This window comes from Falco cherrug, chromosome 5, assembly GCF_023634085.1.
Source record: "Falco cherrug isolate bFalChe1 chromosome 5, bFalChe1.pri, whole genome shotgun sequence".
NCBI lineage: Eukaryota > Metazoa > Chordata > Aves > Falconiformes > Falconidae > Falco > Falco cherrug.
In genome coordinates this window covers 16,448,218-16,463,094 of record NC_073701.1, presented here as the reverse complement: position 1 = coordinate 16,463,094, position 14,877 = coordinate 16,448,218, and the positions used below count along the sequence as shown (strand labels likewise).

The 14,877-nt window shown below is 45.6% G+C and overlaps 2 protein-coding genes across 9 annotated transcripts in view; both read left to right on the top strand.

Moving 5' to 3' along the window:
• Positions 1-9,086, top strand: part of PPFIBP1 (PPFIA binding protein 1) — a 119,746-nt gene extending 110,660 nt beyond the window's left edge. For all 8 annotated transcript variants that reach the window (XM_055711342.1, XM_055711338.1, XM_055711344.1 and 5 more), the window contains 6 exons: positions 2,353-2,475; positions 3,285-3,410; positions 4,260-4,448; positions 5,002-5,181; positions 5,541-5,606; positions 6,357-9,086. In XM_055711342.1, coding sequence (XP_055567317.1) covers positions 2,353-2,475; positions 3,285-3,410; positions 4,260-4,448; positions 5,002-5,181; positions 5,541-5,606; positions 6,357-6,443 — 771 coding nt within the window. In that variant the 3' untranslated portion in view covers positions 6,444-9,086. The remainder of the gene's footprint in view (positions 1-2,352; positions 2,476-3,284; positions 3,411-4,259; positions 4,449-5,001; positions 5,182-5,540; positions 5,607-6,356) is intronic.
• Positions 9,087-10,251: 1,165 nt separating this feature from the next.
• On the top strand, positions 10,252-14,112 carry REP15 (RAB15 effector protein). The gene is given in 2 exon segments (XM_055711345.1): positions 10,252-11,929; positions 11,932-14,112. Coding segments are annotated over 2 exon segments (510 nt in total). The 5' UTR covers positions 10,252-11,733; the 3' UTR covers positions 12,246-14,112.
• Positions 14,113-14,877: the final 765 nt, after the last annotated feature.

Here is a 14,877-nt window from a genome sequence, read left to right as displayed (position 1 = left end):
ACAGATTTTGACCATAAAATTATAACAGATTCAGTGTAAACGACCAACTAAATACAGCTGTATGCAAAGTATGAAAGAAATACTTTTTAAAATCTTGTGAAGTTACTCTGACTCAAAATAAATAATAGCAAATATTTATTATTTTATAATAAATTAGAAAACATGACATAGAAACTCTAGTCTTAGATTCATCATAAGGTTAGCTGAACGCAGTGAAATGTTTGGGTAAACGAAGAATCTATTCTTAAATATTCTGGCAAAATAAAATCCATAAGTAATACTAAAACATTCTAAGCCAGATTAATCTTGGCACAAGGATGCATAAATTTGTTGAAGTCAGCCAACTTGCACCAGCAGAGAATTGGACTTTGAGACACTTAATGGCACAGTTAGGACTGATTTACAACTGAACTTCAGCAGGAGTGCAAGTCTCCAGCACGTGACCAAGTTGCAGTGCAGGGGAGGTTTTTCTTCTGTAGCGCTGCTCTGGAGCTACAGCCACAGCCAGTGAGCTGGGAAGTCTAGCCAGGCCTGTCACATACTCCTCCTTTTCATGGCTTGGCTCCCTAAATGAGAGAGAATATGATTATTTTGGTTTTGAAATGCTGAATTTTGGGGCTATACGTTGGAATGAAATGAGAGGTGGGCAAAATGTGACACCTTCTGCATTGCATGTATTGCAAACCAGTCAGCACGTCAGGGGGTTGGGTAGCACCAGCAGCCTTTTTTAACCTGTGAGCCTAATCTAAACCTTCTGTCTCCTTCGGCATTGTCCACGTGTCCTGTGAGTTGAGCCCCCTTGGGTGCCAGAAGGCTCTGTCTCACCCCTCCTCGGTGGTTTGAAGGAGCCCCGAGTACAAGAGGGAGAAAAGGGAGCTTTAATGGAGCCGAAGCAAAACTCCTGCTTGCTACTGTAGTCACAAAGGGAGGAACTAATTTCTCCCAGCTCCTGACATCTAAAAGCTACCTGTTCAGCCAGAGGCGGTTGGCTGTGCCCTGTGGCCAGTGCAGAGAGAGGGGTGCTGTGAGGCACCATCTCTTTCCTTGGCATTGCACGAACTGACACTTTCCATAGGCACTGGTAGGAGCCTAAACAGCTCGTCTGTGTGAGCTATAAAATAAGTGCCCCATGAGATGAATGTTTAAGTAAAAAAAATTGCAAGGATTGAGCTATTGGAGAAGGAACCAGCTGCTTTTGTCGGTATCACCAGAGGCTGAGAGGAGGCCTTACCTCTCTGCAGCTGCCTGAAAGGAGGTTGTAGCGAGGTGGTTGTTGGTCTCTTCTCCCAGGTGAAAGGATGAGAGGAAACAGCCTCAAGTTGCACCAGAGAGGGTTTAGATTGGTTATTGGGGAAAATGTCTTCACTGGAATGTTGTCAGGCATTGGAACAGGCTGCCCGGGGAGGTGGTTGAGTCACCATCCCTGGAGGTATTTAAAAGACGTGTAGATGTGGTGCTTAGGGACGTGGTTTAGTGGGGGACTTGGCAGTGCTGGGTTAACGGTTGGACTCAATGATCTTAAAGGTCTTCTCCAACCCAAATGATTCCATGGTTGTAGGGTGCATTGCAGGGGAGGAGTGTGGCTGTGCCTTCGCAGGCTCTTGCCCTGTGACATGTGAGAAGTGGCTCATTCCACGCTGAAGATGGTGTGGTGTAACAGCACTGCCAGGCTGCCCGTGTGTCCAGTGTGCTCCCTTGGCACACGAGGGAGAATTGGCACTCCTGGGCAACCTGCTGCCCTTCCCTTGAACCACAGCAGGTGCCTGTGCAAGGTAGGAGCTACACAAGGATCGTGAGATGGGGCCAAGGAGCCTTAAGGTGAACTTCTCCGCAGCCCTGGGTAGGGTCACCTTGTCCATCGTTCCATCACTTGTGACAACCGTTTTGAAAAATGTTTATCATTTGCAGTTGTGGTCAATTTTCAGGGTAATTTATTGTTCTCAGTTAAACTCTTAGCTGGATGTTTGTGGTGTTAAAACTTTCGGCAGGATTAAATACAAATGCCAAGTGAGTCTAATGCGGTGTCTGGAAAGCTGTCCTGGCTTTGATCGGATTGCTTGAGGATGTGTCACCTCACCCTCTCCGCTCTTCATTACCCCAGGTTTCTCATACTAAGTTCTGTTCCCTGTGTGAAGAACACTGCCCAGGAGCTAGTGCAGTGCAACATGGGAAGCTTTTATTTTAGGACAGATGGTTTAACATTAATCATGTGTCTCGTGTATTAAAATCTTACCCTGGAATGTGTCAGGTGTGCCATTTTAAGCCAACATCCGAAACAGTCTCCTCCAGTCAGGTGCTGGTTCCACCAGTAAGTACATCTATGTTCTTTGACTCCCCTTTCCTTTTCAACAGGATGACTTGCTGTCCTTGAAAGTTGTCAGTGTCCTCCACCACCTCAGCATCAAAAGAGCCATTCAGGTTTTGAGAATAAATAACTTTGAGCCCAACTGTCTGCGCAGGAGGCCATCTGACGAGGTACTGCTTTAAGGTGAAGCTGTGAAAAGGAATCCTCTAGGGTTTTTTCCTTGGTGTTTCTGATTATTCCTGCTGTGTCTTCTCCTTCCCATTTCATTCGGTTTCATTTTTGGTTTCCTTTTCCTCATATTGTTCTTCCAGTCTCATGCTCTGCCATCACTACCTGGAACACCACTTTCTTTCCTCCACCTGCTGTGGCCCCAGACTCAAGTCCCCCTTTGCCAAGTATCCTACGTTTTAGCCAACAGCTGGCTGTTTTCTTTGATGTGCTGTCTGGACCATAAATCATCTTCAACACTGAGTTCCATGACCACTTCTTACTAAGAGTCTTATGTAACTTTCTGGAAAATTGATGGCTGTCTCAAAATTTTCTGTGTAAAAGGAGTTTGGCCCTGTTACCAGATGGGAGACTGCCATCAGTTCGTTTTGGAAGCAGCGTACGCTGCGTAGGGCAATGGATGATGAAGCAACCCAGACTCTTGGATTTAGATTCACAATGTGTATCTGCAAAAAAAGCACAGCAGCTTATGGAGCTAACTGAATTTTCAGTTCTGCTGGTAGAAACTGCAGGTAGTCCTAGTGCACAGCAGGATAATCAAATGACATGAAGCATAATACAGACCTGCCCACTGTCCAGACCCATCTCCATGTTGGTATTGCTGCAAGATAGCAATCCAAAAAGCTTTTTTATCCAGTTCCAAAGTGGACTTGCATTCATTAAGGGCAGGAGAGGTTTGTTTCAGTAGTGATTGGGGCTGGGACAGCTGAGCTGGAAAGTCTTCTTAACTGCGTGTTCCTCCTGTTCACAGAATAACGTCACACCTTCCGAGGTCACCCAGTGGACCAACCATCGCGTGATGGAGTGGTTACGCTCCGTTGATCTGGCAGAGTACGCACCTAACCTGCGGGGCAGCGGTGTGCATGGGGGACTGATGGTAAGGCGTTAGGCTGGCCTGTTCCATTTTATGGAAAAAACCCCCAAAAAAACGGCTGGGAATCACTAGAGCAAAGTTCTGACACCTTTGCTGCACACACCTTATCTTATTCTGCTTAGTAAGAAGTCGCTATCAAAATTTATTACTCCGTAGTTCAAAGGACATGAACTTCTTGGGCAGGATTAGTGTGGGCAGCAATGGGTTTCATTATCTATATTCCACTCAGGATTTAACGTACGTATGGTGTTCACCTCCTGTTCCACAATGAAGTACACTGCCATCGTGCTGTTAAACAGCCACCGTCTTCCTTCCTAGACCTGGATACGTGTTTTATTTTGTGAAGAAGGCTTGTTACTTTTGTAAAACTTGTGATTTCAATGTCCAGCTGGGATTGTTTTCAATTGTTACAGCATCAAATACTCCAGACAAGAGACTTAACACTTGCAGAAATTTGTTGTGGCGATTGAGAGGTATATCCCTGCCCAAAACATTTAATGTCTGTTTATTTTCCATCATTTCCAAGGCTGTGTTTTCCAGAATTGAAGAGGATGGTTGGTAAACATTTTGTGGCAGCTTCACACATTAAAAGAGTTAAGCGTGGATTTATCTGTTCCTTTCTTACCTGTCAATATGTTTCTACTTACAATTCCAGAAGGAAAGCCTGGTAGGGGTTTATGAATCCTTCAACTAGTTAACTCTCTTTTCTCCCTCTTTGTTGTACGTTTCCTCTAAAACACAAACAAAAACCCCAAAGCAACCTTAGGAAGTGACCAAGATAGGCATGCCTGATGAAGTCTTTGAGAGCTCATCAGACAGTACTGGCTTCAGCTGGATTCTCTGTGTTGATAGGTTTTGGAGCCTCGTTTCAATGTAGAAACCATGGCACAGCTGCTGAACATCCCACCGAACAAGACACTATTGAGACGGCACTTGGCAACTCATTTCAACCTCCTCATCGGGCAAGAGGCCCAGCAGCAGAAACGTGAAGCCATGGAGTCCCCAGATTACGTCCTCCTAACAGCAACTGCCAAAGTAAAGGTTGGTCACTTGTTCTGGGTCAGTGTGTCAGCTTACAGGCCGACATTTGAATCTCCAGTGTGCTGGTTTTAGCCACGTTTGGAGGGCAGTTCGGTAAGGTCTGAGAAGGGGAGCTTACTGCTAATGAAAGAAGCACGAGAGCAGGACTCGGCACAGATGGGTTTGACACTTGTGTCTGCCATGAACGCACCACATCTCAGCCTCTTATGTGCACGGACAAGAGGTAGCACTCATGTGTTGTCCTTCTGTCTGTTCTATAAGGTATTTAGGAGGGAGACTGTCTCTTATGGTTTGTATGCTCATGGTTTAATGCAGTAGGGTTCTGATCACATTTGGGATCCTTTAAATGGTGGTGTCTTAATGGTAGAATGAGGGGACACATCTTGTCCATTCAGATGCAATTATCGTGAAATACAGCTACTCAGAAGGTCTTTGTTGAGGAGAGCAGTGGGGGTTTGACCCTTCATCACTGAAATACCAGTGCGAGGGTAAGCAACCTGTTGATTCTTTGCTGATTCTCTAACTTCTTGTCAATTTTCTCTCCACTTGTAAGCCAAAGAAACTTGCCTTCAGCAATTTTGGGAGCCTGAGGAAGAAGAAGCAAGATGATGTGGAAGAGTATGTGTGTCCTATGGAGCTGGGGCGGGCATCTGGAAGTGGGACAAAGAAGGGTTTTAAGCCTGGCCTGGATATCCGAGTATATGACGATGATGATTTGGACAGACTGGAGCAGGTAAGCCCATTTGAGCAGTTTGGACTCTTTGACTGTGCTGTCAGGTTTGGTGGAAAACTTTCCTTTCCCCAGGGAAGCCTTCTGTCTGCTTTGGCCTGTGAAGGTCCTGACTTCCTGCAGTCGCACAGCATTACTAACAAAGGTCTCTCAGCCCAAGGAGGTTCAAGCTGTGAATGCAGCCTTTTTAGGACCTACTCTGCCATAACTGTTTTCTCCCAAAATGTCACGCTCCTCCCTTGCTCTGATCATGTCAGCTGTAATCAAGCAGTTACATTATGTGCTGCACTTAATTGCCACTCTCCCATGGCATACAATGAATTTATTATTGATTTATTATTCATTATCTGGTTTTTTTATAGATGGAAGATTCAGAAGGGACAGTGAGGCAAATAGGAGCGTTTTCTGAAGGCATCAACAACTTGACTGTAAGGCTTGAAAGTGGGGTCTGTGGAATAAGGTCTCTGTGAGATGGGTGTAAACCCCTTCCCAGTTGCCACTATTAAGTAGCGATGCTGTGTAATACAAATACACCGAGTACAACTTCTCTTCGCTATTACTGACTCTGTCAAGCAGCTGAGTTTTGTAGTTTTGGGGGCAGTTGCTTTGACAGATTCCAGTGCATAGCAGGACCTAGTCTTTGGATAGCGGGAAGTGCCACTGGTCTCTGAGGGCTAAAGTATATAAAACACTGTGCACATTATAGGTGTAGCAAAGCCTTATCAGAACTTATCAGAACAGTTGAGGTCCTTTGGTTTTTGTATGGGGACAGAGAGGAAAGGGAAAAGAGAAGGAAGATCCCTGCCTGTTCCCGCAGCAGGGAGCAGTGGCCCATGGTTGCCAGCTCTCCTCGCTGACCCCTGGGGAGGGCAGAGGACGTGGCATCTGGCTCTAGGCTAGCGGGTTGCCCTTGGGTGGTGAGCTCCAGCTGGGGTTCACAGTGCATTTTCTGGGTGGGAGCCCAGCCACAGCCTGTGCTTCCCGAGCTGTTAGGGCTAGCAGACAGCACTGAGCTGGTTTGTCACTAGTGTGAATGAAAAACATCCTCAGCAGAACGAAGCAGTGGCTGGCAGGGCTGACAGCGGTGTTTGCTGCCAGGCACAGGGCTGGACCATCCTGGGTTCCTGATCTCAGTTGTGAGGGCCTGAACCTTGACTCTTCCCTCCTTTCCTTTCTAGCACATGTTGAAAGAAGATGAAATGTTTAAAGACTTTGCAACTCGCTCTCCTAGCACCAGTATAACAGATGAGGACTCTAACGTGTGACAGTAACCACCAGGCACTGACAAAGGTTCACTTCTCTATGTGCAAGAAACGTCATCATTACACGTGACGGGCAGCAAATCATGTACATTACATTGCTCTTGCTTCTGTTTGTTAGAAGTAACATTGGCAGGCACAGAGATTTTAAAAAAAAAAAAAAAAAAGGCAGGAAAAAAAAAAAGGTGCCTACTCTAAAGTTGCCATAAGAAACACCCAGACACTGGTGAATGGTAATTGTTTTTACTATATTTAATGTACAAACTGGTGATATGTTTCAGTGTTGCATTTAAATGTACGTGGTATGATAGTGCTCCTTTTGCTTATTCACAGCCTCAGATAACCCTTTATACTGTTTCAAAATAACAGATGATTTTAGGTAGAAGTATTGCATCTGTAGATATCATGCATCAGCTTTCTCTAGGCTTTCAGCTGAAAAAAGACATTACTGCTCTTTTCCAAGTGCATTTGTTTGGCACAAATACCAGTTCTGCCCTTCCTACAGTATCCAATGTAGGATTTTAGTCATCCATGCCATGCATAAACCTTCTGGTAGTTCTTGACTGTTGCTCTTATTTTTATACTGTTTTATAAAAAAAAAAAAAAAAAGAAAAAGAAAAAAGAAGTGTATGAACTACGTATAAAAGCAAGAATTTAAATTTTCTGAGATAGAGTGATGGAAAGTCCAAGGTGTAGGGGAAGGGGAAAGGGTTGTAAAAAAATTATGCCAGTTTGCAGACCAGCTGGTTACTGGAAAAGGCAGGCTGACCTTTGGAACTGTTTGCTTTCATTGCTTTTTACTAAGTGCACAGTTTAATGATCTTCCATTTGGGATGAAACAATTACAAAGCACATTTCTTCTAGCAGTGACTCCTACGGAAACTGCACGTATTAAAACATCTTCTTTCTTGTTCCCAGCAGCAGTAGTTATAGCATTCAAACAAGGTTATTAAAACTTCTGTGACTTACAACTTAAAAAATTTCCTTAAAGTTGAGGGTACTCCCTGCGTATGGAAGGGATATTTCTGTGCTGTGACTAATGTAAAGATGATGTAGTTGCAAAAAGATAAAGTTATATAGAGAAATGTATAGGAAATATATTATTTCATAATATTAAACCTAAAGTGGGACTTTTCCTCCAAAATTCAAATATCAAACATGTTGCTCATCATTTTACCTTCTTAAAGTACAGCTCCTCTGCTTTTGAAGATCATCAGATTTTTAAAAATCCTAACTAGCCAGTGGAAATCTTTTTTCAGACTTTCAGTACCGCGAGGTGTCCTAGCCAAAAGCAAACAAAAAAAAAAAGGAACTGTTTATTACAGTGGTTATGCGTATGGTGTTGAACATTGCATGTATTTTAGCACAATGGCATGAAGCTTCTTTGCTTTGTAAAGGCAAAAAAAGTACAGCTGGAATTGTTCCTTGCAGTGGTGTGTTGCTTTACCAAGCGTTTGTCACTCATTTCATTGCTCTCCTTGCTGGAAGTGAGATTGTTTCTGACACGTTGCTGGTGTGGTGCAAGGGATGTTAGATTGGCACAGACTTTGTGGTTATTCCTGAAACACTATTAACAAAGCTAGGAAAGGAAGAAACGTTCCTTCAGGGGCTCCCAAGGAGCTCCCATCAGATGTTGGGATAAGATTGGAGACATATTCTAGCATTATATTATTGTAACCTGATGAGCTATTACCAGCCTGGTTCTTTGAAGGATGTGCAGTGTAGGCTATTATATATGTACCAAGGTGAAAAATTTGATGTGGACTGGTTGTATTGTACATAATATCAGGTGCTGCTTTTTTCTCTTTATTAACTGGAGCCAGGCAAACAATCCATAATGTATACGTCAGAGAGTTTGTGCTGCTCACCTTTTGTCTACAAACAGATCATAACTGGTGCTTTATTCAATGTTCCTGACTAATTCCTGTCTGCCAATAATTTGTGGCCACTTGTTTCTTCCTCTGCAGTCTTGGGGGTGTTTGAGCTATTTTATTCAGGCAGAGATAACATGTTTGTCACGCCTGCCATCAGCTTTAGGGTGCAGATGCTTGGGATGTGAATTCAGGGCTCTCTTTCTGTGGATACTCTGCATATGGTTATTACTTACATGTAAGCTGAACTTAAGACCCTGTTCTCCCTAATGCTGCAGAAGCACTGGGAAGACATGGGGCAGGCTTCTGAGCAGAAGTATTCTTCCAGGTTCACTCTCACTAGACACTGGCTAGTGAACATGACTTGTGATATTCACAGGGGAAGAAAAAAGGGGGCTAGCAACGCAACATTATGTGCTGAAATAGGCACAAACACTCTCTGGTTTCTCTTCAGTCCAGTGCTATTAGCAACCGTATCAACAATGGCAGATGATGGTTTATTTAAGTCCAGTGTGAGCAGCTTTCTGCTCTGAACAATCCTGCCCTGCGCTCACTGTTTGGAAGCCAGGTCATCCCCTTGCAGCTGCCTATCATCTGAACCTTGGTTGTTTTATGGGGGTGGAATATGAAAGCAAGTGATAAAGTCAGAAAGCTTACTGCGCACGTGTGCACACAGTTGATACCACCGGGGTATTTTAATTTGTGCGTGTTTGAGGAGGGCAATGTAACTACTGTGTATTGCCATGTAAAATCCAATAAAGTCTGTGGAAAATGCAAAGTGTTTCTGGAAGCTGGTTCCTTTTTAATGTGTTGTCATCTTTTCCTTTTTATTTTCCTAGGAAGCTCATTTTGTTCTGTTAAAAAGATGAAGGAGAAGGGGCAAAATCACCCATCTTTTGTGGACTCATTAGTTCATTTGTCGATAGTGCCTGCAGAAGGACTCAGCTGACAGCTAAGAAACCCAGCCCCGCTGCGCCCCGTGGCAGTGATGGGCTTGTGAGAAACGGGCACTGGCACGTGTGCAGGGGGCACCCGGGCAGCCCCACGCTGGCCCTGCAGGGGCTGCGGGGCAGGGGAGGGTGGTGGGAGGTGTTGGGCTGGTAGGGCAGCTGGCCAGCCCTGCAGCCCAGCTGGACAAGGGGGTAGGCACCTGCACCTCGTGGGCATGTATTATCCCTCGGCTCCTCCGGCTTCAAGCATTTGCAGGCGAATGTGGCTTGCTCCGTGGGGGATGTAGGTCTGCTCCTGTCCTGAGGAGGAGGAGGGAAGAACGCTGCTAGGGACTAGAAGCTGCATGTCCGCGCTTGCACAGAAATACAGAGGGGACTCGAGCATCCAGGCGGGTGAAAAGCACCATCTAAAAAGTAGATGGACTTTTTAGATGTCAGTCTTTTAGACAGCCTTTTTAGCAGTCAGCCATGAGAGTCCACATTTGATGACTGTGCTGCTTTAGAGAGGTCGGCGCTGAGGCCCCCTGAGTTCAACTGCTATCCATCTGTATCGTGAGCTGCTTGGGCACCCGTCTCTCTGGTCCCAGGTGTCATTCCCCTCCTCATGCCTGTGGAGCCCTCAGCAGTCAGAGGTGCTCCAGCTACTTTGCCAACAGGAGCTGAGCTTCCCCAAAGTACTTTTTGTTGCTGGGGTGCAGGTACAGTTGATGTATCAATGTTTTGCCCAGTGTAGCCCAGATAATGTACCAGAAAATGCAGAACCCCTGTCTCATGACCTTAATTTCTGTGGTTTTATTCACCAGCCCAACATTTCAGTGGGAACCATGAGGATAAACACTTTGAAACCTAGAGTATAATAAACTTGGCTGTTTGTTTACAGTGATGAGGACAAGATAGATGTGTATTGCTCAAGAGCCTATGGAGGTTAAACCCAGCTTTTTTCCATTTGCTTAAATTACCTATATATAATTATAAGAATAAATAAGAATAACCTCTGGAATTACTCTTCTGATTCCCATCCACTAGGTATTGTTGCATCCTGGCTTTCCCTTCAGGAAGGAAGCTGCACTTACTCTACCTGCATACTTTTTATACCTTGCACGGCTTTGTTGTTATGATTGCTCAGTGCATACTTTATGCTTCACCTTAGTATTCTGGCATTTTCTTTTGCAGCAAGAGCTTTTCCTACTGAGCTTCTTTATCCTCAGTTGGGAGGAAGAAGATTGTGCTCTTTGAGGCAGCTAAAAGAAAAGCTTCCTGAGTTGCAAGTAGATTTGGAGCAGTGGTCAGCAAGGAGAGTATTAAGTGATGGAGAACCTTTGATCAGAAAGGAAATTAGAGTTACAGTCAGAGATACCAGGAGAAGCAGCAGCGTGTTCCCTCTGAGAAGGTCTTGAAGGAACGGAGATGGGCCCATGACACATTTGAAGACCTGTGGAAGAAAAGACACATAATATGTAAGACATGATCTGTTTCTTAGAGAGGGGACCCAAGGGCAGCAGCAGGACTGACCAGCCCGTGCATCGGAGAAGGTGTTTCCCTGGGTGGCAGGAGCACCACAGCTGTAGTCAGAAGGAGAGATCTATCAAATGAAGTTTTGAGCAATGGGAGTAAAGAGGGCAGAGAAAGACAGATCCTTGGCACTTTCTTCACTCATTCAGAATGAAGAGGAGGAAGAGCAGCGTTCAGCAGGACAGAGCCTGTTTCTTCAGAAAGATGGTGAGATCCTGGACCAATGAAGAGACCAGAGTAGTGCATTTGGCACCAGCAACATCTAGAACTGAACAGGGCTGGCTCCTGCTGCTGCAGTAAGCCTGTGTTCCAGCTTTCACTGCTAGGGAGAATAGGAAGCATTTTATTGTAGCTGCATTTGATAGTCCTGCATTGTGCTGCATTGACTGTCCAAGCTTCCTTGAGATAATCTGGTTACAGGCAGCAACAGCACAAGCTTCTCGGTTGAGCCCAAAGTCCAAGGTGGTGTGCATTGCCATGGCACAACTAACGCTACTGACAGTAGCAGCAGTTAATACTGGAATACAACACCCGACAGCCCATCAAAAAACACCACCACGTCATTTCAGGCACCCTGTAGAAGTCTTCAGGTTTGGATGCCTACTCTGGGTGATTTAAAAGAAAAAGGTTGCTTCATAGTCCTAGAGAGGAGATCAAAGGAGATAAAATCAGACTGTAATGGGATAGCATCAGCTGAAGAAATGGTGCCAGAATTAACAGCAAGGAAAACGAGCACAGATGAATTCAGGTGGGAAAGTGACTGGGCCTGTTGGGCTGGTTGCTGCTCAGTCAGCTGTAGAGAAACACCCAGGAGAAGGCCATGACCTTCATCTGGAAGGCAGCAGGTAACCACGTGCATGCTTAATAGGTCTGGCTGAGCCCAGCAACTACAAAGCCTTTGCTGGAAAAGGAAGGGACTTCCCTGAGGCAGTCTGCACGTGGAAACTAAGTCCTGCACAGAAAATGGGCCAGAAGGCACCCAAGGACAACCAGAAGAACAAGGCTGAAACCCTAGTCATTTGTGAAGTCTTCAGCCAAGGTGTGGTCCATGCATCTCAAAGGTGGAAGGACTATCTTGGTTTCATGGATCCTCAGAGCAAATTCCAGACGGCCACAAACAGGCTGAGCAAGATGGTTTTGGTCAACTTCTTCAGTTTCTGCATGAAAAGGGAATGGAGGAATGGATCATGACAAGCAAAATGACCAAGCAGTAGTCCTCCCTGTGTGGGGTGCGCTGGGTCTGGACTCTGTCTGGAGCTGACAAGCAAATCAAACTTGGGATGGCGGTGCAGGCGGTGCAGCTGGCCGAGCTTTGCTGGGAGGGCAGCCCTGCTGTGCTGGGGGCAGCTGCGGGAGCTGTGCGGGTGGGTGACCGCTTCCAAAATGGGACCAGGTTTGGGAAGCTGGTAGAGCTGTGCCGCCTGGTGGGATGGGACTGCCTGGGCTTGTTCATCACGTGTGCCAGGGAAGCCTGAGGCACATCTGAGGAGTCAGGTTAGACAGCATTGCCCAGGAGGAGCAAAAATGCCGCCTGTTGGGCAGGAATGCGCTATGGCAATTTGTCACTAGTACCGACAGCTTCCTACCCACAAAAGACATGTTGGAAAACTGCCTTGGCACAAAAAACAGACCAAAGGAGGTGGCCAATACACACACAAACTTTCTGTAAACCACTGGTTAACAGCAGTGGCTCTTTGCATGCCAGAGGCTGTATTGGGCTCAGCTTGGCCTCTTTAGCTTTTCTTCTCACATGCCATCCTCTGCACCCCCTTACATCCCACCTTCCCTTCCACCCATTGCATTCCCTTAGCTCCTGCAGGAGCCAGGCTGAGTCAGTCTCTCCAAGTTTTAAAACAACAGGACATACCCTGCCAGAAAAACATGTTTATAGAAGGCGCATCATTCTTGCAGAACATTTTGTTCACCAGACATAGTCTTGGCTGGAGCTGATGAAAGCTTTATCACCCTGAGCCTTTGGGAGGTCATGGTAGATTTGACTCACAGCCTCTGTTAACCGTGTGGCAGATTTTTTCCTGTAATAGACGGCAGAGTCTGTAATAAAGACGATGTACTGGTTCTGGTCGGGAGATCTGCACTGAGCATGAAGGACAGTATCAGGGCTTAAGAACACCGGTTTGGAGGAGTGAGCTGGTTCCCAACTAAGAGGAAAAGCCCTTCCCTGCAATAGAAATGAGCTATAAGCTAAACATATTAATTACCTGCCCCTTAAAGCAGCTCAGTGCCAGGCTACAGAGGGCCTCAGAGCTGTGACCGCAACACAGGGGCAGGGTTGGTCCCGGCTCCAAAGCCTGGTTTTGTTGAGTGGCGGCACCAGGTCAACGCATGGCAAAAGGCAGGGGCTGGCGTTAAAGAAAACGGGAAAAATCAACCAACGGGGACAAAAACCTGGCCCTGGAGATGGAGGGTATTTTTACTTTTCATGGCAGCAGAGGCAGCACCTGACTAATCACGCAAAAGAGTATGGAGGAGGCAAAATTATTTCATGATGAATTTGTTCTCAGTAGCTTAGCAGCTGATTGCATTTAAGGACTGATTTATTCCATTTCCATCAGCTTTTAGTGGACAAAGTGAGACTTGTGGCTTGCAGAATTGTAATTACTTTGTTTCAGCTACTGTTAACCAGTAAAGGAAGACCTGCTCAGTTTTCAAATCGGTAAACTCACTTTGTTTATAGCTACTTGAATAATTTTGTCAGTGCAAAACTCCTCCACCTATAGTTTTCTTGTAATTTTGTTTAACAAAATAAAAATTTCAAAATCTCATTCATATTTTTCTACTTACTATTTGAGCCATAAGATGGAGCAGCTGCCAAAACGGTCTGCAGTTTTCCATGGCATAGGTGTGAAGGCTGAAAGGGGAACTGAAACAAAAACAAACATGCAGAGAACTGTGAAATTTTTGTGGAGTCACGTGCAGGGCTAGTATGGAGAAGGGAAGCCTTTCAGTTTTGAAATAACTCATTGAGATACAGTTGTTTTTCGAAGGCTGGTGTCACTCACGTTTGGGCCACTCACTTCAAGAAAGACCTGGAGGTGCTGCAGCATGTCCAAAGAGCAACGGAGCTGGTGAAGGGTCTGGAGCACAAGTCTTGTGAGGCGCAGCCGAGGGAACTGGGGGTGTTTAGTCTGGAGAGGAGGAGGCTCAGGGGAGGCCTCACCTTACTGCCTCTACAGCTCCCTGAAAGGAGGCTGTAGCGAGGTGGGTGTCAGGCTCTTCTCCCAAGGAACAAGCCATAGAATGATGGGAAATAGCCTCAAGTTGCTCCATTGGAGGTTTGGTTTAGATATTATGAAAATTTTCTTCAGCGAAAGGGTTGTCAGGCATTGGAACAGGCTGCCCAGGGAAGTGGTTGAGTCACCATCCCTGGAGGTATTTAAGAGGCCTGTAGATGTGGCACGTAGGGACATGGTTTAGTGGTGGGCTTGGCAGTGCTGGGTTAATGGTTGGACTTTATGATCTTAAGTCTTTTCCAACCTGAACGCTTCTATGATGCTATTGTACTTTTTGTGTGTAGCAGGGGTTTGGTGGGACACGGGATAGTTCTGGTGTTTTATGTAGAAAGCACGCATAGCTACGGGGATATGTGCAGGGAGGGGGGAGACTCTGCCCACTCAGGAGGGCTGGAGTTTGGTTTGGTTTTGATGGGGTTTTTTTTCCACCCGTTTAAGAGTAACAGCACAACTAACACTGCAGCAGGATTGATTGGGTTATAAAAGACCAGCAGAAAAGCTTTAATTTTGCATTAAATTGCTATCTTATTTACCTACCTCATAAAGTTAGTAAAAGCGAAGTGAAGGGGTTGGGTTGTGGGGTCATTTTTGTTTGTTCTGGGCATGGTTTTTCCATCCCCTCTTTGAGGGACATTGCTTGCTAATGTATAGTTTAGTATAATATATAGTTTACGCTGCCATTGAGCTCAAGAGCTCATAGAAGCATAGCTCAGTGAAGAAAGTTTATCAGAAAAGGAAACTTGCAGCACCACTGCTCTTGGCTGTAACATAGCCAAGTTGGTCTTCGTAACAAGAAAAAACAACAGAACCCAGCACCCCAGTAGCTTATCACAGGACACAGATACCCATCTTACCT